The sequence below is a fragment of the Xiphophorus hellerii genome, chromosome 8 (assembly GCF_003331165.1).
Source record: "Xiphophorus hellerii strain 12219 chromosome 8, Xiphophorus_hellerii-4.1, whole genome shotgun sequence".
Classification (NCBI taxonomy): Eukaryota; Metazoa; Chordata; class Actinopteri; order Cyprinodontiformes; family Poeciliidae; genus Xiphophorus; species Xiphophorus hellerii.
In genome coordinates, this window is record NC_045679.1 from 19,951,883 (window position 1) to 19,976,599 (window position 24,717).

Below are 24,717 nucleotides of genomic sequence, written 5' to 3' on the forward strand. Positions count from 1 at the left end.
TGTGTTTATGCACCTTTCTTGTGTTTGCAGATGTTCCTAAATATCATATGTAGAGTGATTAAGGCCTGGAGACATCTCAACCAAGAGCAGCATATTAACTGCCTGTCAAGCACTCAGTCTGGTGAATGGGTTTCATTTTTGTACCCACTGCAGAACTCAATAACCATATCTTATGATTCTCTATCCTCAAACTTTAATAAAGACACTGAAAACCAGAAAAGCTCTTAGAGAGAGCGAGCTCCTGCCAAGAATAATACCTTACTTTGCAAATTTAAGCAAAGTGATACAAATCTCAACCAATATCAAACTGATGGTATATTTCCCTAAACAAAATCCAGCCTTGTGATAGGATTATTTTGCTAACAGAAAAGTAAACGGGTGAAAAAAAATGGCCATATATTTTGACATGAAAGTACTCTCTGCTTGCCAGCCCCTTGAGCCATTTATCCTTGGCTAAAGACAAACAGACAGCCACAGGTGGAACAGACCGGTGTAAATCATCATGTTCTTAAAGTTATATCCCCCTTCACTGTGATCTTTTGTGACATCTTCTCTGCAGGGAGGAGCCTGTAAAAATCTGTCGACCCCTTTAATATCCTCCCTGAAAGACGGGGACAATTACTACAGAGAGCTGCCTTTAACACCATCTGTGATTTTCCATACATGTGTCGGAATAGGCTTTGGGAGTTGTGTGGAAAGAGGTGATAAAAGAGAGCTTGAGCACTTGCAGTTATGAAAGAAAATTGTAATCCTGTTCTTGAAAGTCGCCAAAGCTCCAACAGGACTTGAAAGAAGTCTGTTCATTTCCTGGACTCCACATCTGTCTCTCTGGGAAACACATTATCTTCCCACTTCCATGCTGCTAGACAGGAAATCGCGAGTTCAGTTTCAAAGAATTTGGATGTAACAAAAGAATATAGTTAAACTTGCACAACGTCTGTGCTTTGACATTAAAACATCGTCACTTATTTGATTCGACGTCTCAAGGAACTCGACTTTACCATGTGTGCCAGTGGGCTGTTTCCCTTTCCTGAAAGACTTATTTTGAAAGATACTGAGTTATTGTTCTGCAGAATATGCCCACAGCTTCTCACTCAAAAATTAGACATACAGGCTACAGCAGACATATAATTCAAACCAGATGTTTACACGCACTGTACAAAAAGACAAATAGCCTTTTTTTTCACTGTCTTCATATTAAATCAGACAAAATATTTCCTGTTGTAGATCAGCTAGAATGACCAAAAGTATTTCAATTTGCTTGAAAAATAACAAAATATTGAAGCTGGTGGTGATTTTTTATTACTTGCCTATAATGAGTAACCATATGCTCCTGAAATACGATACTATTGTATTTATATAGCATTTCATTAATACAGTTAGCATTCTTGAATAACCTTCTTATAAAATCTTGCTAGTATTTTGACCCAATTCTTTGAGCAGAATTGATGCAATTGAATCAGATTTGTAAGCTGTGCACTTGTCCCTCATACAGGAAAAAACCTTTACACCATGATGCTGTCTCCCCTGTACTTTACACTTGGGGGTGTTGTGGTTCCCCCTTTTTCTACCAAATGTAAAGATGTTAGTTATGACTACTTCAGCTGTAGTTTCATCAGAACATCTCTCCAAAATCAACATGTTTGTTCCTCTGTGCATTTGCAACTGTAATTTGACTTTTTTTTTTTTAAATTGAGTAATGATTTCTGCCCTGCTGAGTGGCCTTTCACTGTATGTCTGACTAGACTTGTTTTTCACACAGCTCTCTTTTGAATATTATCTTTGACTTTTTTTTACTTTGATGTCATAGAAAAAAGCAGTGTGTTCAGGTGGTGCTTCTAATTAACCTCTCAGGAACTTATCAAATAGTATCAATGCAGTGTATTGTTCGTCTAAGTAAAAATCTGACTTTGATTTAGCACAAAAAAAAGATAATGTGCTTTAAACAATGAATAGAAACATTTGGTTTCAACTGTGCAACCAAGCAGTTTCATTTTTACACACTTTTTGTTATTATTTTGTACACCTAACTACTTCAAAATAGTACAAATAACTAATAAGTTGATATTTACCTAAATACATTCCAAATTACCAACACTTTCTGCAAATCTCTGGCTCTTTCAATACCCATTTGTATCATTAAATATGACCTAGCACACAAGGTTGAATTGGATGGCTTGAAATTTTTAATTTTTTTTGCTAAACATGTGCTTGTCATCTTGTATCTGCTGCACGTAATTATACACTAGGAAGGGAAAATAATTGCTTCCACATGCGGCTGTAGGTATACAGCTCTTTTCTCCTTCCAGCAGTCAGTCATGCAGGGTGAAGGTGGCCTGGGCATGAACATGAACTGCACTGTGTCTGAAGAAATGACACAGTGTGTTCCCCTTTCCTCTTTTCAGTTTCTCTCTGCACTGCAGACCTTTGTTAACTCAGACACGGTCGGTCTCGGTGTGCCAGGAGTCCGACTGACTAATAAGAGCACATGGAATAAGACTCAGTGAAGCACAATGCACTGCTGTCTGCGCTTGTGTAAACAAGCGGCTCAGGATCGCGTAGGTGTTTATCGTCACTTCCTGAAAATGGTTCCACTCGTGTTTTGCTTTTGAGCAACCTTTATGAAAAATGTAGTGAAAATGAAACTGAGTGAGATGAAATTTGTGACTAATAAAGGGCCCTACTTTATTAGTAGGGGCCTTAACTAAACCATCCACTAAACCATCTACACCGTTTTTGCACCTTTTATGTCAGAAATATTCTGTAGAATTTAACAGGAAAACAGGGCAACAACATGTTTAACTATAGGTATGCTGTTCTTTAGGAGATGCTTAGTGTTGCTGTTATTATGCCAAACATGGATCTTGACTTTGTGGCGCAAAAGTTTAGCTAGTTATAGCAAATTCTCCCATGAGCCTCTGTCTGCTTGCCCTACTCCTGACAGCAGATTTACGTTGAATGCAGTAATTTGTTGCCACATGTAAAACACAATTACATGATTTGTTGGAAATTCCTGCAGCTCATTCCCTCTAAATGCCGTTCTCCAACAGCCTCCATGACCAATTTCGTTTTTGTGTCTCACTCAGTTCCTGAAAAAAAACATTCAGTTTTTGTCAGATGTCAGAATCTTCTCATGAGTTCTAATGGAAACAGATGAAGAAGAGTCAGATGGATTTATACGATCTATTTTCTGAAGAGTTCCTCGCACGATATCCATTAGCAGTTGCAAAGTGGAGTCTCTAAAAGAAAATATGAAAGACAGCAGTAAAAAAAGTGCCGATAGTTTACACAGGGTGCTCTTGTGCAAAGCAAAGATGTATGTGCTGAGCCGTGTGACTGACTTAGTGTCAAGTATCGATGGAGGTGATTTATAACTGTGTCTCTCTACACTTTGAGGTGTCTGGGTGTCTGGGAAACAATCACTGAGGTGAAACGAATAAGTAATCTGAAGCAGCTGCTGTGAATGACTGAAAGAGCAGCTGTAACTTATGAAATTATCTGAAACTGAACTCATAGTTTAGACTTGGAGAAGTTATCAGTCAGACAGTGGGTTTGCGGGGGCTTTTATCGAGTACCCTTGCATAATACCGAATAACTTCCTAAGATGCTTAAATCACACTGTTGTTTTAGAAATTATGTGTTCGTTCCCTGAACTTTATTCTCAGAAAACGTCTTCCACCATTAATCCTTCATCTTAATAGCCACGGTTTTCTAAGACGTGCAGCTTTATGTTACTGTGTCCACAACGCAAATGCTCCTGAGTGATTTTGCAGAGAATTATGGTGAAGTGATTCAGTAACGTGAAAGGGATTTTTTTTTTTTAAACTACAGCAATGATTTCCTGCTACTTCCAAAGAAATGGTACAACAAATCCCAATGAGCAGGTAGCATTCACTCCAGCTCACAGAAACACATAAGAGGACACGGAATATAAGCTGTCAGTGGTGTTAAAATAACAAACCCAAAGCGCAGTTCTTCTTAGAATAAATTTTGACTTTGAGCCAGAAACATTTGATGGCTGGTTTATATTCATTCCCTCTACTCTGTGTTATTCAATTCCAGGAAATTCAAGTGTTTCATCCACCATGAAATGCCAATTTGGCTGAAGAGCACAGAGACTAAATATGGTACAGGATGTGGGTCATTTCATGAATCCATTGCCTTAGGTTCAGAACTACTCAAATATATATACACATTTTAAAAATCAGGCTACTTAATGCTGCAATTTCAAGTTTTGGAGCACGTCCCATCTTTGGGCTGGTGTAAGATTTTGATAGATGCAGAAGATTTAATGAGGTGTTGGATCAGAGCCCTCTGATGTGCTGATGGACCGCTGTTACATAACCTCATCGGGTTAGACAGATCACAGCTTGTGACACTCTGAGTCCCACAGCGTAATGAGCACTTGAGGACTGAGCAAAAGGAGCAAGGTGTACTCATCATGGTCACCTCCAGCTGTTGCTGTAAAATCCTGGGTCCATCCCGCAAACACGAGATTTCAAAAAGTTTCTGATGCAAGTTTTAATGTATAAATATTCTCGGTGCGATACTGTAATTTCTGAATCTTGCAAAGTTTTCGGGAAACTTGCATCAATCTCCAAGGGTGAATGGAAAATAAGTGGAGTGCTCTCTGGGCAATTTGCCTGTCCATCACAGGGCAACACGGGAAGATGCAAGATAAACAGTAATTCTCACTCTGACATATGCCTAAGAGCGTGATTTATTCAGCTAGCAGTCATTTTATCACTCAAGGGCATTAGTAGTCTTCAAGCATTGAACTCTCAGAAAATTTGCTTGTTGCTTGTTCTGAGATCCAACAGCAGATAAACAAGAAAAAGCCATAGTGGAGGTTAGAGTGTTTAAAATACAAGTTCATTTGTGACCAATAGATGGCAAAAACTGAATCCTATTAAAGATTTGACGAAGGGAGAAGTAAATTAGGAAAGTTGGTATTTTGGTAGGTTTGAAGATTTTTCTACTTGGTTCTTGTGGGTAGTATTTGTTACACAAGAGTAGGTTCTTTAGAATGAATTGCCTTCTGTTTTATATTTTTGCTGTGTTTTTGTGGGATTGTTGGAGGGCGCACAGACAGGTAATAATTCCTGTAGCTGACCAGAACAACATGTGGAATCAGACTGACAAAACCTTTGCAGTAGTCACTGTGTGCAGCTCGTCCTCAACATCTTCTGCTAGACTCTAGGGGGCAGTGTAGGGCTCCTACAGCAATATGGCGTCCATAAACTGTGATGCATCTTTCTTGTTATTGCCCTTTTAGATTTTGGAAGGAGTTTAGCAGATTAATTTATAATGGCTTGTATAAATTGGATATATATTTATTTGTATGCAATGCATTTGGAAATCTTTAGGTCCAATTTTATATTCACACATGTAAATTTCCTAAAAGCACACTTTCTTCATTTTCTTATGGCCATGGTAAATCAGTAGCAGACTCTACCAACCAAAAGGTTCTCAATGCAGTTTCTATATGGGAATTTTTGTGTGTGTTTGTCTAATTAGCACACTAATTAGACAATTTAGTGTGCTGTGTTCAAATTTGAATTCAAATTAAAAAAATACTTTATTAATCCCAAAGGGAAATTAAATGTTGTAACTCATTAATTTAGATTCTTCAAACAGTTATTGAAGATACTGATGGCTGTACCTTCAATTATTTGTTGTATTCCTGCCAATACGGGTGCCAAGTGGACCTCGCGGATCCGTCAATCAGAAATTTAGCTGAAAGGACCTAACAAACCAGCAAAGTTTTCCTGGAGTCACAATGTTTTATCCTCAAGGTTGGTGATGTCTGATAGGCAACATTGCTTCTCATCAGCATGAAGGGCTGATGGCTCCAACTCACACCACTTGCAAAGAAGACAATTCACAGAAGGGAAAGAATAAATGCACCCGAGAGGACAAGTGGAGATAATTAACTTGTATATATTATAAAAGTTAAATATATATTTAGCCTTTGCAATGAAATGTAAACTGAGGAAACCAGGCATTTCAACAAAATATTTTTTTCAAAACAGTTCAACGTGTTATTTGACAGTATTTGACAGAGGGTTAAACACTGTTAGCTTTTCATTTTTCGAACAGTTTGTCATCTTGACCTTCATCACAAGGCTGTTAATTTTTAGCATTGTCTGGGGAGAACAAAAAGAACTCATTGCTGTGAAAATGTTCTTCTTGGTTTGGCTATAGCTTGTACTGACTCATTGAGTTACATCCATACTACTCTCTTTAATGTGATTTACAACTGTACAGTACAAGAAATAAAGCTCAGACTGTGTGTAAGGGTCCTAGGATTTGCTCATATCAGTATTACAAATAAAAATAGTCAAGGGATGCTGTCAGACACATTTGAGGTCTGGTTTTATCTCATCGCCAGCTGCACTGTTCACTGTCTGACCTCATCCACCGCACCGTGATGTGAGTCAGCCCTGCTTCTCCAGAAAACTGATGTGGTTTGTTGGGATCTTGGCTGCAGCTGCCAGCCATGCACCGGGGGTCTGTGGGGGCCCTCTTTAAAGGATCATTTTGAAAATCCACCCGAGTGACCGGGATGGAGTGCACGTCAATGTACAACAAAGAACAGCCAGACGCAGAATAACCTCTAGATGTATGGAAACTATGAGTCACTTGCTGCTGTTTGTTGCTATAGACACTTGTGTTTGTGTTTGTTTGTAAAACCATGTGGTGACCCAGAAGACTTTCAAGAATGAAAGTTTCAAACATTTTCTGACAAATATTGTTTAATTTTTGGGGCTCAAAAGCAGCAGACAACCAACTGGCTTACACTTTTATGACATAAAAGTGACATACAAACGTCATACAAAGGATGAATTAGGAAGAATTTGGTAATTAATTAGGTAAGAATTTAGTCTCATCACCTTCCCCAGACATGCCGACGACCTGGCCGCCTTGTGAGCCAGCCACTTGTCTGAAGCTGGTTAGCACGGCTTGTTAAGGTGTGAGTTCTGGAGCCCTCATTTCCTGCAAGAGCCCAACTATAGGAGAGGAAATCTGGGACATTTGGAAAAGGTGTTACATCTAATCCTCTGGAAGGGAGGTTAAAGAATTTCCCCAGTTCTTCACCCTGTCTGAATATAGAAATCACATTTTCAGAGAATCCCCTCAAGCGTGACCCCATATTTCTAAATATACCCTTTGCTCGGTTTGGTTTGACTTTTTGCTCGTTAACTTGGGATCCCGTGAATTAGGAGCTGCTCGTGATCGGGGGAATCAGCAGCTCCCGCTAGGAGCCAAGAGTTTCCCCTGGTCACTCCTTCTCTGCATGGGGCAGTCTGAGGAAGGTTTAAAAGCAGGTTCAAGCCCCAATGCTCCTCCCTTAGCATCACTCCTACGATCTCCCCCGTCTTTCTTATTCACAAACCAGATACATACACACAAAATAGTCAACAGTTTAAGAAAGACTGGACATGTCAAGCTTGGCTGACTTTTAATCAAAAAAAAAAGGAAACCAGTGCAAGATAAGCTTCTGCAGAGAACCTCCAGGTCTGACTCTGAAATGATTTTGTGGACATTCTTCATTCTGCTCTCGCAGCTGTTATTAAACCTGTGCTTACATGCAGAGGCCCAGGCTTTGGGTGAGTGTTATCATTTTATTTTGTGTTTCATTGGTATTGTCAATAACAACTTAAATAACTGGAGTAAATGCTTCCTTTGTAAAGATTGTTTTTAAACGTGCTTAGTCTGAATTTCAACCCACAGAAACAAATAAAATACAAGCATCCTTTTTATTTGGAAGTTTTTAAATTCACTGTTATTGTGCAATTTTCCCTAATATGTCAGAGAAGATTTAATGGCTCCACCACTCACTGCCTCACCACACATTTGTTAGATTTAATGGGATAATGGTGAAGCAGACACTGTGAAAGCGAATATCATTTGCAGCCCCTGAGAACTTAAAGGCTCAGACGTTCTGAGTGACACTCACAGAGGTGTGAGAAAAATGCTAAATATTCCTGCCAAGTGTTGAGAAGATGAGGTGGTCAAATAATTCTTTGTGTTTCTGACAGGAAGTGGAAAACGAATGAAGGCAGATGAAAGTTTTCAAAACCGTCCTATTGAAATCCTGCGAGCCAGAACTGTTTGATTAGTTCAGCTTTGAGGAGTTTCAGCTTTCTGGCTTGCGTTTATTTAAATGAATTTCTAGCTTGGTCAAACACACGGGAATAATCAGGGATGATCATTTTCTGAACTCCACACTCTCCACTCTCTCTTTGTCTGACACGCACTCAAAATCCAACATGCGTACATCACCAAAGTCCCACACCAAAACAGAGCTGCTGACCATGAAATGTTTGCATTTCTTAGCTTTGTACTGATCACACCAGGTGATTGATGGCTCACCTTTCAAGCACTCATTAATCCCCCCCAATTCCATGGTGCCTGGCGTTATGTATACAACCGGTCCAAATTAATCAGCTGTCATTTCCCTTGCAAATTGCAGCTTGCTTGACTGGAATTCACTGAGTGGTACCAATTTGAAACTATTACTCCAGTTTGATTTTAATAGGAATGATCGGTGCAATGGCTTTGCTGATTGCTGAAGTTGGTGAGTTTTGAAATTCCTCAGGAGGTACAAAGAATCTCTGATGAAAAATAAATAAATGATGTAATGAGAAGGGAGAAGGAGTCCTTCTTGCAGTGAAAGTATTTCTTTTGTTTAGTTAGGTAGCATGATTAAAAAATATGGTTTTAGGATTGAATAGTAATCTGGGCCTAAGCTGTTGTTTGAATGATTTGAAATTGTTAAACAGTTTGATTGAGAAGAAAGGATTTAAGGCTAGCCAGATATAGCAACTAACCAGTAACTTTAGCTAACCAGCAGCAAAAAAACGCTGTCTTTTAAAATAAGATGAGCAAATGAACGAAAATCTTCTAAATGTTGTTGACATACAACCATTACAGACAAGAAAAAAATCTGTGACTAACTCACCACTTGTTGTTCCTGCTGACTTACAAGCTAGCATTGTCACTTTAACACTGTAACACAGCTAGCTAGATGCTACAGGAAGTGAGTCTTGTACCTGGCCCTGTCAGCACTGGAACAGATATTTAAAGAAACTTTGAAATAAGATTTTCTTTCCATTTGTACCACATAAAAATTGAATGCCAATAATAATTGCCAATATTGTTTTTTTTAATTAGCTGCTTAGATTGTTCTTAGGACTCAATAGTCTTAAGAAATTGCTACGAAATGTTAGCGAGTTCTAGCTAACATGATAAAAGCTCCTTCTGCAACAAGTTTTTACTGCCAGTTTTATTGTGAAAAAAGAACACCAAAGATTTTATAGGAAAATGCCTAATTATCATCATATTCATCCATTAGAACTTCTTTGCTGAGCTCAATAATTTAACCAGCAAAATATAAATTAATTAATTATTAAGACTAAAACCGCTTTTCCAAAAGTGACACTGCTGTTTCAATGTTTGTTTTTAATTTCACAGGAGTGGAAACATGAAATACATAACATGAAAAGCACACATACAAAATATAAAAATAAATAATAAGTGGTAATTGGCCTCTACTTGTGTAGCACTTTTGTCTGCTTCGACGATTTCAAACGCTTTACACTTTAATCAGTCATTCACCCATTCATGCACACATTCACACACTGATTGTGGCATGTTGCATTGTAGATATAGTAGATAAGCGATGCTAATGAATTAAAATCATAAAAAAAAAATATGCTGCAACATGTGAGAGTATTACCCACTAATATCCATAAAAGTACTTTTACCCTGACTTCACATTTTGCTTTCAAGCCTTGAGTTTTATATCAGTTCATTTTCATTAGCCAGCATAGTAATTGCCTAATGAGATGTCAGACAGTTTATGTAAAGTGTATTCCAATGTTGATGATTTATTTCTGCCATTACACATACAGTTTGACATCATTTAAAAACAAAACAGTGAAAAAAAAATCAGTTTTTTTTATTTTTTATTTTTTTTACACAAAAGCTCAAATGCAGAGAATTAGGTAAGCAGCAAACCAAAGAATGTATTTACCATTTGCTTCCTTAATAGTAAACTAACCGTATCTGATTTATGTGCTGCCTCTAAGGGTAGGACATGTCTCTGGATTGCTTTGTAGTTTTGAACTGATCTTGTTTTATGGAGCTTGAAATTTGAGGTTAATCAGGAGGGTGAAATGAGGTACTTTCTCTGGGTATCTTGTGAACGATACCATTGACCCTTAAACGCCTTCAGTGTGGAAGACCCATGAATAACATATCTTTGAATGAGGTGTATGTATGTTTATAGTGAAGAGATACTCTAAGGGCCTACAGTAGATGTTTCTTTGTTATTTTGTTTTGTGAGCTTCATCTGGTTTGATCATAAACACAGCTGCTGCACTTTTTTTCATACAAAAAGTAGCATAGTTAAAAGAAAAATCATACATTTAGCGACTCAGTCCCATTTGATCGCTTACATTTCTGTCCCGTGAATTAGAAATATATGTTTCAAAGTAAAATAAAGGAGAAATTTCATCTGAGGGAGTCTTGCAAAAAAAAATTGGCTAGACTTTGAAATCATTTGGGAGTAATTTTGCCCCGTTTCTACGGATGCCCTTGCTGACTGCTTTATGGTACTTGTGCATTCACAGTGTTTGCAGATGGTGGACTAAAGAATCAATGCCAATCCTTCTGTGGTCGTAACAACTCCCAAGTTACTTCATTAAAGGGAAATTCTAACCATGAAAATTAGTGGGGGTGGCGGTTTGTAATATTTTGTTCCTCTTCTGCATTTGCCTTCCAAATTCTGCCATGCTTCTGACCATACATTTACTCAAAGAAACATTCCAGATCTCAGTCACTTTTATTAAAACTAAGGTTTGAGTCCACAACTTTGATTTACTTCAAGCCCTATTTTTATGTGGTTCTTCTGATCCTGCCAAGTTTGCACAGAAATCTCCAAGAACAACAAACACTCGGTCATCATCAACCCATTCTTGTCGACTCAAAGTGTGTTTACACCCGAGTGTGGTTGCAGGTAGCAAAATATTCGTTCCTCATCATTCACTGCTTGTGTGCTTCATTTCTCTTTCCCTGTCAGCAGTCTACAATCTGCTCACCTCGCCTGACTGCTTGCCAGACCTGCTGCAGGGAGGTTTGGCAGAACAAGGGGTGAACGAGGCTTTCATCTTAACCACCTTCAAGCTGCAGCCCAAGACTGGAACCACACTGTTTGGCCTGTTCAACCCAAGGGACAACAGCAAGTATTTTGAGTTCACCGTAATGGGGAAACTCAACCGGGGTAAGTAGACAAGAAACAGGAGCTGGTACTGCAAAGCTGCGCCGATCAATATTTTTGTATAAATATTTAAATTTTTTAGGAATTCTTCAGCATCAGCAATTCTCAAAATTTTTATCTTTTGACCCGCATTTTTTAACAGTGCAACTCTCAGTTGAATGCTATTTGACAACTGTTCAAATACAACATGGAGTAAATGCAAGACAAAAACAATCAACAGTCAATATTGTGTTTACAGAAAAGAAATTGTGTTACTTTGTTTGGTATGTGAAGAGATTCTCAAGACGCTACACTTTTTATATTTACATCTAAAAGACATTAACCTTCTGTCAAAATAACTTTAATTTTAACCTGCACTTGGCAAAAGGAGCATATTTTGATCATTTTTAGCATAAATAAAGTGGAAGAATATAGGAAACATTAAGGCAGGATAACATAATTTACATGTTGGCATGTAACTGTGATATTGTGGAAGTAAATGCTCTTATATTTTCCCTCTTTTTCCTGTCTCCTACATGGCTGTAACTTCCCGAAGCTGTGTTACGTTACTTGCGGACTGACAAGAGAATGAGCTCTGTTAGCTTCAACAACCTTGTGCTGGCGGACGGCCAGCAGCACCGGCTGTTGTTCCACCTGAAAGGTCTGCAGCAGCAGGGGCCAGGCGGGGTGGAGCTACATCTGGACTGCAGGCTGGTTGAGACGGTCCGGGATCTTCCTGCCGTCTTCCAGGGTTTGCCAGCAGGGTACGGCATGGTGGAGCTAAAGACAATGCAAGCCAGGGATCAGGTAACATGTTCCTTACAATAACTCCACACTAAAGGCCCAACTTTCTGTCTCTAACATGTTCAAAGACAGACACACAAAGCATAACCTTTTGTGTTGCTCTAACAGGAGAGCTTAGACGAGCTGAAACTGGTGGTTGGGGACTCGTTTGAGAATGTTGCATCATTGCAAGACTGTCATTTTCAGCAAAGAGATTCGGTTCAAACTTTAGGTAAGAATCTATTTGGTGAGTAATTGCTCATTGAGCAGCTAAATACATCCCCTGATAACATCCCTAGTCATAAAAACAACATCCAGAATCCAGTTAATGAGGATATCCCCCACTGTTGTTCCGGTTAAGCAACATAACATTCCCTTTCTTGTAGGGGTCAACACAAAGCAGCTGTCAAGTCAAATGCTGGAGTTAACAAAGGTGATAAACGAGCTTAAAGACGTTCTCATCCAGCAGGTAACTTACTTCAAACAGTTTCTCTGAGTCTTCTCCATCCCTTCCTCTTCGGCACTGACCTTCCGACCGGACAATCTCTTTCAGGTTAAGGAAACATCTTTTCTCCGAAACACTATTTCAGAGTGTCAGGCTTGTGGTAAGAACATTTTCTTGTTTCAGTTTCATTCACCAACAACAAACATGATGTGAAACCACTGTGTTTTGATTACGATTTCAAGGTCTGGGTGGAACAGAGGTGGTGAAACCGAGATGTGCTCCTGGTGTCTGTTTCCGCGATGATATGTGCATTGAGACAGCAAATGGCGTGGAGTGTGCACCCTGTCCTGATGGGTACACTGGAGATGGCTTCAACTGTGATGATGTTGATGAGGTGAAGTTTAACTCAATGGTTTGTTTGTCCTCCTTCCTATATATAAATCAGTTAAGTAACAATAAATGTTGGCCATATTTATCAGGAGGGACATATTATTTTAGCTGCCATAGGCACACCTGTTATTTTTTGGTTCTGATCATGTTACACAGAGTAGCTTTAGATTTCTGTTAAATACCTTAATTCTGTTAAACTAGGATTGTTACACCACTCAGCATACTATATAGTGTCTTCCTTTCATATTGATGGTGTAGATACAATGACATAAGAAAACAACATTTATGCATACTTTTCTAAGCATTAGACATTATAATAAAGACAGCATATATAAGCTGCCACAATGTTTTTGCACAAAAAAAGGTTTTTGCTGCATGAACACCGCAACTCACAACAAGTTTATGCATCTAAGGTTTACCACTGCGTTCAAATTGTCACAACTATTACTTCTGTACACATAAAGCTGAGGGTGAAACTGACTGGAGGATCTACTTTTTGATCAACTGGACAGTCAGATGTCAGATCACCACAGGATACTCATAAAGTCCTGAAAATCCATACCCTGTCAGTCACAAGATCCTGAAGTATGAAAAAGAAATGAATAAAAACCAGATGGTGTTGTCACTACTTATGTGACAACACAGTGAATTCCACACCACTGATTCCTATTCAGAAAGGAAAACCACTAACAGGGATGTCCATTAAATCAAAGCAAACACATTGGTCTTGCAGAATATTGTTGTTTGTTTAATCGCTGTTTTCTTGCATCATGAGTGATTTCCCATACCTCTTAGAATTCATTATAACTTTTTTGGCCATATTGGGGAACTTTTAGAAGCAGGTGCAAACAGAAACTGTCAGAGGGGCCATCAATAAGAGGCATAGGGTCTGATGACACTTCAAGGGCCCGGACATGGCATAGAGGTAAAAGTGCTGGAAAGAGATAGCAGTTCGTAAATCTTCTGAACATAAGTACAAGAAGGTGTGTGTGTTTCTCTGTTTGTACTGGCCCATTTCAGAGGGCTGGCCCCTTCAGCCTCTTTTTTTCCTCCTCCCTTTCATTAGCAAAAAGGTCACCAGGTCCAGAAACTTTTAGAGAGAAGCCCTGTGAGGAACACGTACATTTCTGCTGCTTCAGCAGAGCTCATGTCCTCCTTTTCTGCAGTGCCAGTTTAACCCCTGCTTCCCTGGAGTGAAGTGCGTTAACACTGCCCCTGGCTTCCGCTGCGACGCCTGCCCGCTGGGTTACGTCGGCCTGCCAGTGGAGGGCGTGGGCATTTTGTTTGCTCAAACCAACAAACAGGTATGAGTTAAACATGAAGGAAGCAGCACAATTTAGCAATCACTTTGTTTTGAGTGATACTTTTTCTTTTTTTTTTAGCGAATCAAAACAAAAACCTGAAATCGATCTACTGCTTGGATTGATATTTTTATTTTTTATTTATTATGCTTGCAACATTTGGTTTACTTTCTGTTTTCACAAGACTGAAAGTTTCACTCTAAGCTAAAATCACTAAACATACATTTCCAAATCTTCACTTTGTCTCCATCAAACAAACATGAAGTACATTCAAAGTTAAAACGCATCTTCACAATAAATGAATCTTGTGATTTCCCAAGAGAAATAGCCGACTAAAAGCCGGTTCTCATAAAAGCAGGTACAAATTAAAAATTAGAAAATGTCCCAAAATGTGGGGAAAAAAGCTAGGTTGATTGAAGAGGACTTTTCAGTAACAGCATGTTGGATTCATGAGAACAAGATGAGACAAGACTTTAACAATGGAAAACAAAAGATCCTTTTTTCTGTTTGTTATTCATTTTCTAAACAAGTGTACAATCTGTAATCAGGGTAGAACGTTGTAATATGTAATGCATTTGTATATACTCGCTAACTACTTGAACAGTAAAATACTGACTTGAAATTCTAAAACAATTTCAAGTAGCCGTCATCACTTACCCAGTGACAGCATGGGCACAGAGTTTACAATTCTTTCATCATATTTCCTGTCCTTGTTTCTTAATATGCTCTTGAAACACTGCCAGATAAACAACGTAAAAGTAGTACAAGCTTTTGTAAATGAATGCTGTGAGCCAATCCAAAGAGAAGTCTTTGCTCTATCAAGACAACATAAGAACTATTTCTTTGTTAATTTGAAATCTCAGATTATGTTCTGCACACAGTTAAAACCCTATTGATGGTACTCAGCTTCACATATGGGACAGTTATTTAACAGACAATGTCATGCTGTCAACAACTAGGTAGCACATGCAAGGTGGCTTTCTCTAAGATGAGAAACAATGTGACATTTTAATATCACAAGGTCTCGTGCCATTAGAACTCATTACATATCTGTTTCTCAGTTTGGAAACTTTCAGAAAGGTATTACATTTACAGTCAAACATTTGATGAGTACCTTCAATTTTAATGTGACTAAAATCGAACCCAACTGGAAACCTAATAATAAAACCCAAAGTTTTATTAATTACAATATAAACCATATTTTCTGGTTGACAATCTAAGACCTAAAGTAATGTCTGCTGCATATGCATAGATGAACTGTACAAAAGATGGACAATGGTTGTTTTATAATCACACATACTGTAGTTGAGAGCTCATTTCTTGCATTTTTGCATCCAAAAATAATTACTTTAGTCTTTCCTGCATTGAGTTAAAAACCTCTGACTCACCCACTCATACCTTGGACACACAGACTATGATATGGTGATTACACCAAAATATAAATGTTAACACCATAGATCCTGAGAATCTTGTAGTAGTCCATAAAGCCACTGAAGATGGCTGAGAAAAAAGTGAGCTGAGAGTGGTTCCTTGAGGAACCCCTTACGCAATCTTTGTTTGGTCAGATTTTAAGTTGAAAGCCAACACAGTATGAGACAATTGCCCTCTTTCAAATCTGTTTATAAAAATTTTATGATCAATTGAGTCAAATCAGTGTTAAGTCACGACTCATTTAAAACTTATTCCACAGGCCTGTAATTTCTTTTATTTTTGAGGCATTGAGGTTAAAAAATGTTTAAAAGATGATCAATCATTGTGAAAGTTTGTAGAAGATTTTGCACACAACAAGCAAACTTCTTGTAATTTCATGTGATACCAGTTTAAAACAATATGTCTTTATAACACAGAAAAAAATAATTTTTGTATTAGCCATGTGTCAGTTTAAGACTGAACCTCTACCTGATTAGTGCATATTATTTGCAGCTAATGTGACGTTTTCCAGTGTAAGGTCAGACTGTTATAAATCAAGTCTTGAAGGACTGCCAAGCGGCGTTGTTTTTAATTGAATTTTAAATGCAGCCATAATGTAATATACATGTGGAGTTCAAATATTTACAATATTCTACGTTTTAATTATTAACTCTGTAATTTGTTATTCACCGACTCCACATAGGGGAATGCTTTTTGCTGTCGGGGGCATTTTTAAACAGATTCATTACTGAAACAATGCGTTTTGTAGAATTTGTCACAAAGCCAAACACTGTAATTCATTTTGGACTCATTTGCTCCTTTCTACCCATTTCAGGTCTGCGATGACATTGATGAATGCAAAGGACCCGACAATGGTGGCTGTACTGCAAACTCAATCTGTCACAACTCTGTGGTAAGAATACACTCCAACCAACACATGCGGATCATGCTGGGTATATTCTTCTCATTTTAATTTATATTGCTGTTCCAAGTCATTCACTGCTGCTCTGATTTCTCCCACAGGGCTCCTTTTACTGTGGCAGCTGTAAGACTGGGTTCACAGGAGATCAGGTGAGGGGCTGTGAGCCAGAGCTCAGCTGTGGAAACAGCCTGACCAACCCCTGCGACATCAACGCCGAGTGCATTCGAGAAAGAGACGGCACTATTTCTTGTCAGGTAGGATTTAAGCCCACATTTCTGCACTCCGGTGTCTGACTTGGTGGCATATTTGGTGCTCTTTCTGAAAGGTGTTTGATTTGCTTTCTCAGTGTGGAATTGGCTGGGCGGGCAACGGATACCTGTGTGGGAAAGACACGGACATTGATGGATACCCGGATGAAAAACTCAAGTGCAAGGACGCAAACTGTAGAAAGGTACGCAAAGTGGATGTCTGTCAAAAGTGACATGAAGGAACTCTATCTAACTTTCTTGTCTCTGCAGGATAATTGCATCTTTGTTCCTAACTCTGGTCAAGAGGACGCTGACAGGGATGGCCAGGGAGACGCCTGTGATGACGATGCAGATGGTGACGGTATTCCCAATGAGCAGGTCAGTCAAACTCTGACCTGCTCAGAGTTTGACTCTGCAGAAACAATGCGTTTCTGCAGAGTTCATCAAAATACTGATGAACTGAAGTTCATCAGTATTTTTTTTTTATTCATTAATAAAGTGTCTTGCAAAAGTGTTCTCTTAAACTTTTTGCATTTTGTTACTTTACAATCAGAAATGTCAAAGTCATGTGCTAATCTAAAGTAGCTCTTACGTCAAATAAAACAGTAACAGGATTTATTCTTATGCGTTAGACATTAGAACGTGGCTCAGAATGGCCAAGTCAAAGTAAAGTTCCAAATCTTTCAAGTGTGTGTTCACAGAAGTCCTCCACCCAGCACTGACTAAGACTGTGCCATTTCTCAAAGACTTAAATGTAAAGAAGATCAAAATTGATAAAGACATACATCATCTGACTTACAACACACACCACAATTTTAAAGTTGTGTTGTTTTTATAGTCCAACAGAAACTTTATATTGTTCAATTTCATAAAATCCCAACACAATAAAATCCTCGTGGCTGTAACCTGCAAAATGTGAACATTTTCAAGGGGTGGAAATTCTTTTGAGAGGCACTTTGGATCAGACGTCCATGTCTCCTGCATGTCTTAGGACAACTGCCGGTTGAAGCCCAACGTGGATCAGAGGAACAGTGATGCAGACAGCCATGGCGATGCCTGTGACAACTGTCGTATGGTGAGCAACCCCGACCAGCGGGACACTGACGGAGACGGCAAAGGAGATGCCTGCGACGATGACATGGACGGAGACGGTATGAAGAGAAATTACATCACCAACACTGACGTTTGCGTTATATAACCAACATCACTGAAGGCTCTTAAAGTTATCTGCGCTGTCTTCCGTGTTTCCACGGAAATGTTTTCACGTTAATTTATGAAGAGAAAAAAAGGAGACAAGCAGATGAGGTTGTCCCACATCCCTCTAAATCACGTTGTCTCAATGCATCACCGGAGACTACTGTGATAGGATTCACAAGCAAGCAGAGGCGGAAGAGGACTGAAAATGGGGGGGAGAAAAATAAGTCAAATCCAATCTCAGGCTGACCCAAGAGCAAAAACACGCTTTGATCATTCACTGGTATGATTACACCTCAAAAAAACCCTGCAGGACAGAAGATAGCTTGTCTTCCTCCACTGCTGTTTGAGCTGTTTGACCTTTCTAGGTTTGTGGTGCAGCTACTGCCTCCATGCGATGAATAGATGAATACAATCAGGGCGCAAACTGAATGAACGCGTACAGCAAGTACAACAGTGCCTCCAAGTGGTCGATGTACAAAGAACAGGGTATGAACAGTTTAGAACATGAATTAATTTTAGTCGTCTGTCCATTTTTCTCTTTGACTCATCAATATGGCTTTCCACCTTAATAACTGCATTAGTGAAATCCGTTCAATCCATAAATTATTGCATTTTTGTGCTAAAGCTGATTTTTTCTTTTTTTTTTTTTTCTTTTAACATATTTATGACAAGAATTCATCTATCCACTGTGTGTGTTGTGTGACTAGGTGTGAGAAATTTGCTGGACAACTGCCAGCGTGTCCAGAACAGAGACCAGCTGGACAGGGATGGAGACGGCGTGGGAGACGCTTGCGACAGCTGCCCTGACATCCCCAACCCAAACCAGGTTGAGCAAAGTCAGATAGACATAACCCATAGAGCAACTAATTCTTCACATACACACACACACACCCACCCACCCATACACACCCCCACACACACACAAATGCCTGTAATGTCAAGGTCATCTCATAAAAGCATAGCATATGTTGTTATAGTACAACCTTGCACTTTAATGTACTTTATAAGTATTTTATGTGATAGACCATCAGAAAGTAATAGTGGAATAAAAATTATATATGATTTACAACATTTTTACGTCAGTGCAGATAAACTGAGCGCCTGTCTCTCTGAAAATCCAGTGCAACCAATATATTTCAGATATCACCCAGTTAGTTATGTATTCCACTAACTGGGTGTAATAATCTCAGTACAAATACAATTTTTATGTGATGACCTCTACTGTAAATGCACAATACTGATGGAAATATACCCCAAAAGATTTGCAACTATCAATGCTGTCAAAGTTTTTCCACAACTTTTTCTGCAAAGGATTGGCTTAGAATGGCTGATACAAATTCATGCCACAATTTGCTAGTTATTAATTGTAAAAACATTGTCAAACGTGTGAAATCATGCATCATTTCCCTGCCACTTCACTGCTGCGCACCACTTCATGTTGGTCTGTCTCATTAAGTCCTGGCGAAATGCATGAAAAGGTATTGTGTGACGTGTTGAATTAAACGCCTTCCTTTTCCCTTTCAGTCTGATGTTGATAATGACCTGGTTGGAGACTCGTGCGACACAAACCAAGACAGGTAAAAAACCCCATCACCATGTGTGTTTCTGTGAGGTTTATTATTGTTAATGCCATGTTTCTGTGTCACTTCCCCTGTAGCGATGGCGATGGTCACCAGGATACCAAGGACAATTGTCCACTAGTGATTAACAGCTCGCAGCAGGACACTGACAAAGACGGGCTGGGAGACGAATGTGACGATGATGATGACAATGACGGGATCCCAGATATTCTACCGCCAGGACCAGACAACTGCAGGCTGGTGCCCAACCCCGACCAGATCGATGACAACAGTGAGTTTAAGCAGATGAGAATTATCTGCACCTCGCAGTAAAATTTGTGCAATCACTAAATTGTTCTGGAGTGCTAAGACCTGCATTTCTGTTCAAGACAAATTTAACTCAGTGTGCATATCCTCCATGAAATGTAGCTGGCTGCCATTTTTTTTTTTGTTCCTTCCTCTGTGCTCCAGTTTTACACCCACACAGATCAAGAGCTGGCAGCCTCGAGCAGATTAAGCTGCGATTTAGGGGGGAGTAAGAGCACACTTTTTGCGCCTGAAATATTTGCCAATTTCATAAGTCTCTGTGACATTAGTCTCGTTAAATGGCCTTCGAGAGAGACTGAGTGTCTGTTAAAATTAAGTGGGTCGACAATGTTTTGATGGGAAAGTTCAAAAGTGCATCGCAGACAGAAAGTTTCAAGATGTTTTACAGGGTCTGATGATGACTTTTATTTGATTCACCAGCTGACCCCAGCATTTTAGCTATTGCTTTTAGTTCTTTACCATGCTTGTTTTTTACCAGCTTTTGTCTCACCAACAAACACTTTGGGAAGTGCTGAACATTTTTAATTGTTTTGGTGTCAGAGCAACTGCATCAACAATGCTTTTCTTCTTTTTTCTATTAATGCCCGTTGAGCTTTTTCATATTTTGTCTCATTAGAGACACAAAATTCAGTGTCTTTTATTATGATTTTAAAGCAATGATGAACATGAAATAGAGCGTAATTGTTGAGTTGAAGGAAACAAGTGATCAGAAGACACTCACAAAAAGTTAACTGTTTTGTGAAGTACTTTTTTGCAGGGCTTTGTGTCCTTTGCTCAGTTAACACCAGTCAAATATGAACAAATTCCCAGAGCAAAGAAAGTAATGGCCAAGCTCACCCTGAGGATGGTGAAGAAAAAGGTTGTGGTCACTTTAGCTTCATTTCCTTCCCCTCTGATGTTCATCAGATGATGGCGTTGGAGATATCTGCGAGTCCGACTTTGACCAGGACAAAGTGATTGACCGGATTGACAATTGCCCTGAGAACGCAGAGGTCACCCTGACAGACTTCAGGGCCTACCAGACAGTGGTGCTGGACCCGGAGGGAGATGCACAGATCGACCCCAACTGGGTTGTCCTCAACCAGGTTAGATTATTGCCTTCTGAGAGTCTTAATGTGGTCTAAGTTAAAGCATGATTATGGTTAGATATATTAATTAATATGTGGATATGGAAGGGAATGCATTGTAGTGAAGGATTTGCAAAATGTTGACAGCTCTATTTTTTATGTTCTTTCTTTTACACTTTTGACTTCTTTATTTGAAATTTCATAATCTTTTCTGTCTACAAAAATGGCCCCAAAACTGCTCTATCTATCAGCTCAGCTACTGAAATATAAACTAAGGATTCAGGAGTTTTGTCATGATCTGGTGATGCCAAACCTAAATTCCAAAAGGAAACACAAACAAGTGTTTACTAAAAATCTGAAGATTTTTTTTTTATCACTAAAAGTAAAAATAATATTGTAATATCAACAAAAAAAATGACAATCAGAAGAACATTTAAGTTTTGGTTAAATCCAGAATTAAATCTGACACCAAACATGACTGTTGAGCAGAGATGTTCTCTTAGTCTGACAAGTTTTGCTCGTTGAGGTGGAAAAATATTGCCAAGTCAATTATGCGGGATGCTGACAGACAGAAAAATTAATGCTCAATCTGAGACCAATGGTCCTCTAACAAAATGTTAGTTAAAGGGTTTGTAGACTTATGCAGATGGGTTTTTCTGCCGTTATTTTTCAATATTTTTCCCTGTGACAGTTTTGTTTGTTTTTGTCTAACTGCACATGATAAATGTCACAAAAGGCTTACAGAGTTATTGGGTGTCTATACACTTAATATATATTTTGTATATGGTCTTATGATTCCTTATAACATTACTGTACATTAAAATGAAGCTCAACTGACCACATAAATCAAAATATATTCAGTTTCATTGCTGAGTTTTTTTAATTACATGATTTTAGATTTTAAAAAAACAACCCTTATTATTAAGACATGTAAAACTCCCAAAGTGTCTAATCATCATATGTGCCTTGTTTCTAAACAGGGAATGGAAATAGTTCAGACCATGAACAGTGACCCTGGACTTGCTGTTGGTAGGATCCACATTCCTTAGTCAATGACAAGTCAGCTTTTCTGAACAAAATCCCATCTGAACATGCATGTTCTTGTGTCAGGATACACTGCTTTCAGTGGAGTCGACTTTGAGGGGACTTTTCACGTGAACACGGTTACCGACGACGACTATGCCGGCTTCATCTTTGGCTACCAGGACTCGTCGTCCTTCTATGTGGTGATGTGGAAGCAGACTGAGCAGACTTACTGGCAGGCAACCCCTTTCAGAGCTGTGGCCGAGCCAGGCATCCAGCTTAAGGTGAAAGCAGGAGGGATTTTCCATAGCAGCAGTAGAGCATTGCCACTGTCAGCTTGTCTAAAATGTGTTTCTGGTGCTTTTATCATTTTGGTTTTTCTGTGTTTTAGGCTGTAAAGTCCAGGTCAGGCCCTGGGGAACACTTGAGAAACTCACTGTGGCACACAGGAGACACCAACGACCAGGTCCGTCTGCTGTGGAAGGACCCGAGGAACGTTGGCTGGAAGGATAAGGTTTCCTACCGCTGGTATTTGCAGCACCGTCCACAGGTCGGATACATCAGGTATGATGAGCACTTTCTGGTTTTGTGAAAGAAGTCTTTAAAATTTTACTTCTTACTAAGCGAAACAAAAGAATACTCTGCGCATGATAAAGCTCTTTTCATATCCTAGCAGGAGAAGTAATGTCATGTTGCGAGTTGTCTGAACAGAAATTTAAATGGAGTTCTCATGTTGACTGCCAAGTCAACATGAGAGAAATTTCATCAAAGAGAGGAGCGACAACATTTCCCTTTTTCTCTTGCTCAGAGTGAGGTTTTACGAGGGAACTCAGCTGGTTGCAGATTCTGGTGTGACTATCGACACAACCATGAGAGGAGGGCGACTCGGCGTGTTCTGCTTCTCGCAAGAAAACATCATCTGGTCCAATCTGAAATATCGCTGCAATGGTACAAAAATACAAACACACTTCTACATTGTTGCTTTCTGTAAGTTTATGTAATAATACACCCACGGTTACTATGCAATCTGGAAATGTATAAAATTATCTCTTTAAAAAATACATTAAAAAAGCACTTATGGGGCTTAATTTAGCTTCCAGACTTTTTTAATGTCCAAATATATTTTTTGAAATATCTAAATGGAAAATATTCAAGGTGGTATTTACATTCAATAAATATGTAATTACATATGTACACACAGCTTAAATTCTTGTCAAGTTGATTAGATTTGTGAGTTATTGACTGAGAAGCTCCAGGTAATTAGCTATTCATCCAATAGTAAAAAGTAATTAGGCTTTTTTTATTTCAATAATACAGTATATCACACTTAAATGTCAGATTTTATACAGTAGATAATATGAAATAGTCACACTTACTACACAATGTCAGCTGTTGTACAAAGCTATCTAAGGAAGCCCCGCAGATTCCAATGAGGCGTTAACTTTCAATGGTTGAACTGCATAGTTTTTTTATTTTCTACATGGTTTCATAACGAGTGCTGACACTTCACTCATCAGTCTCAGCATACACTTTCCTGTGAGCTGTGTCTGAGAAAGTGTTTTGTCTGATCTTGTTGCAAAAAGACTATTTTCAGCCCCCCCTCATGATCTGTGCTCTAACACTTCCCACAGACACCATCCCAGAGGATTTCCAGGAGTTCAGCGCTCAACACACCGTTGACTCAATCTAAAGTCAAGACTTTTAGATGACTCCAGATCCACAAGGAGGGGCGTCTCTGTGTGGGTGCATCTGTATGCATGTGAGCGTGGTGACTTGTGTGTGTCTGTCGTTTTTTGTGTGTGTGTGGGTGTGTGTGTGTGGGCGTGGGTGTGCGTGTGTTTGTATGTTTTTTAACTGTGTTACAGATACAGAAACATATATGACTACAATTTTGTGCTGTATGATTTATTGCTGTGCCCTTTTATTCAAATGTGGTCTCTCTAATCCTCTTTGTAAAGGCCTCAGTTAAGCAAAGATAAATGTTGTTTATGTTTTTAAGTATAATGAAGTTTACACTTAATGCAACAAATATCAGAAGGACAGAAACACGCTCCAGATAATACTTAAAGCTGTACTTTTTGGGTGGAAATGTAAAATAAGCAGTTCAACCACATGAGCAACCTGCATCGTTTGATTAAAAAATATGTATCAACCATTTTCAACCACAAACATCCTGTATGTTTTTCAAATATATATTTCAAATATATCTTTGTCTCCAGCGGACGGCAAGTGTAAATTGTGGCTGTGCAGGAATTTCCCATATAATAGACTATTTTTTCTTTGGTCTCTCTTATCAAAATGTCAAAATTTTAACTGACACTCAGCAATCTGCGAGTTCCTCCACAAAAAAAGGGAAAAAAGAGTCTAGGGGGAAAAGGTCAATCTCTCAATAAAATACCTTGTTTTAAGAAGATGGTGTTCACTTTTCTGCTTCTGTAAAATAAAAAACAATCTTGTGTGCATTCGTTATTCCTCTGATTATTCTATGCTGCACTTTGTTCATTCGGAAATGACTGCTGTCTTCTTTGTCCTTTACTCAGACGTTCACACATCCAAATCAACGACGCACAAGAAAATGTTACCTGAGATCAGCGGGAACCTGAAATGAACAAAGACTCTGTAAAACAACACATACCATTTTTCTCAATTAATGCCATTAAAACCCATTAAAGTTTTTGTGATTAGGTTGTTAGGATTAACAAAATAGTATCTAACCAAGTTAGTTCTATTAATCTGCTGTTTTGCCTTAATGACCAGTAGAACATTTAAAGGAAAAATGCTG

General features: G+C 38.8%; 1 protein-coding gene across 1 annotated transcript; it reads left to right on the forward strand.

Annotated features, from left to right (window-relative positions):
* Window positions 1-7,335: 7,335 nt before the first annotated feature.
* On the forward strand, window positions 7,336-24,397 carry thbs4b (thrombospondin 4b). Its single transcript, XM_032570745.1, has 22 exons — window positions 7,336-7,610; window positions 11,087-11,287; window positions 11,820-12,070; window positions 12,176-12,278; window positions 12,433-12,515; window positions 12,600-12,651; window positions 12,734-12,885; window positions 14,048-14,185; window positions 16,428-16,505; window positions 16,616-16,768; window positions 16,861-16,965; window positions 17,033-17,140; window positions 17,754-17,913; window positions 18,667-18,785; window positions 19,484-19,536; window positions 19,617-19,810; window positions 20,752-20,930; window positions 21,893-21,941; window positions 22,023-22,219; window positions 22,327-22,499; window positions 22,744-22,883; window positions 23,567-24,397. Exons 1-22 carry the CDS (start codon window positions 7,532-7,534, stop codon window positions 23,623-23,625), a joined length of 2,826 nt encoding a protein of 941 aa, XP_032426636.1. The 5' UTR covers window positions 7,336-7,531; the 3' UTR covers window positions 23,626-24,397.
* The last annotated feature ends 320 nt before the right edge of the window (window positions 24,398-24,717 follow it).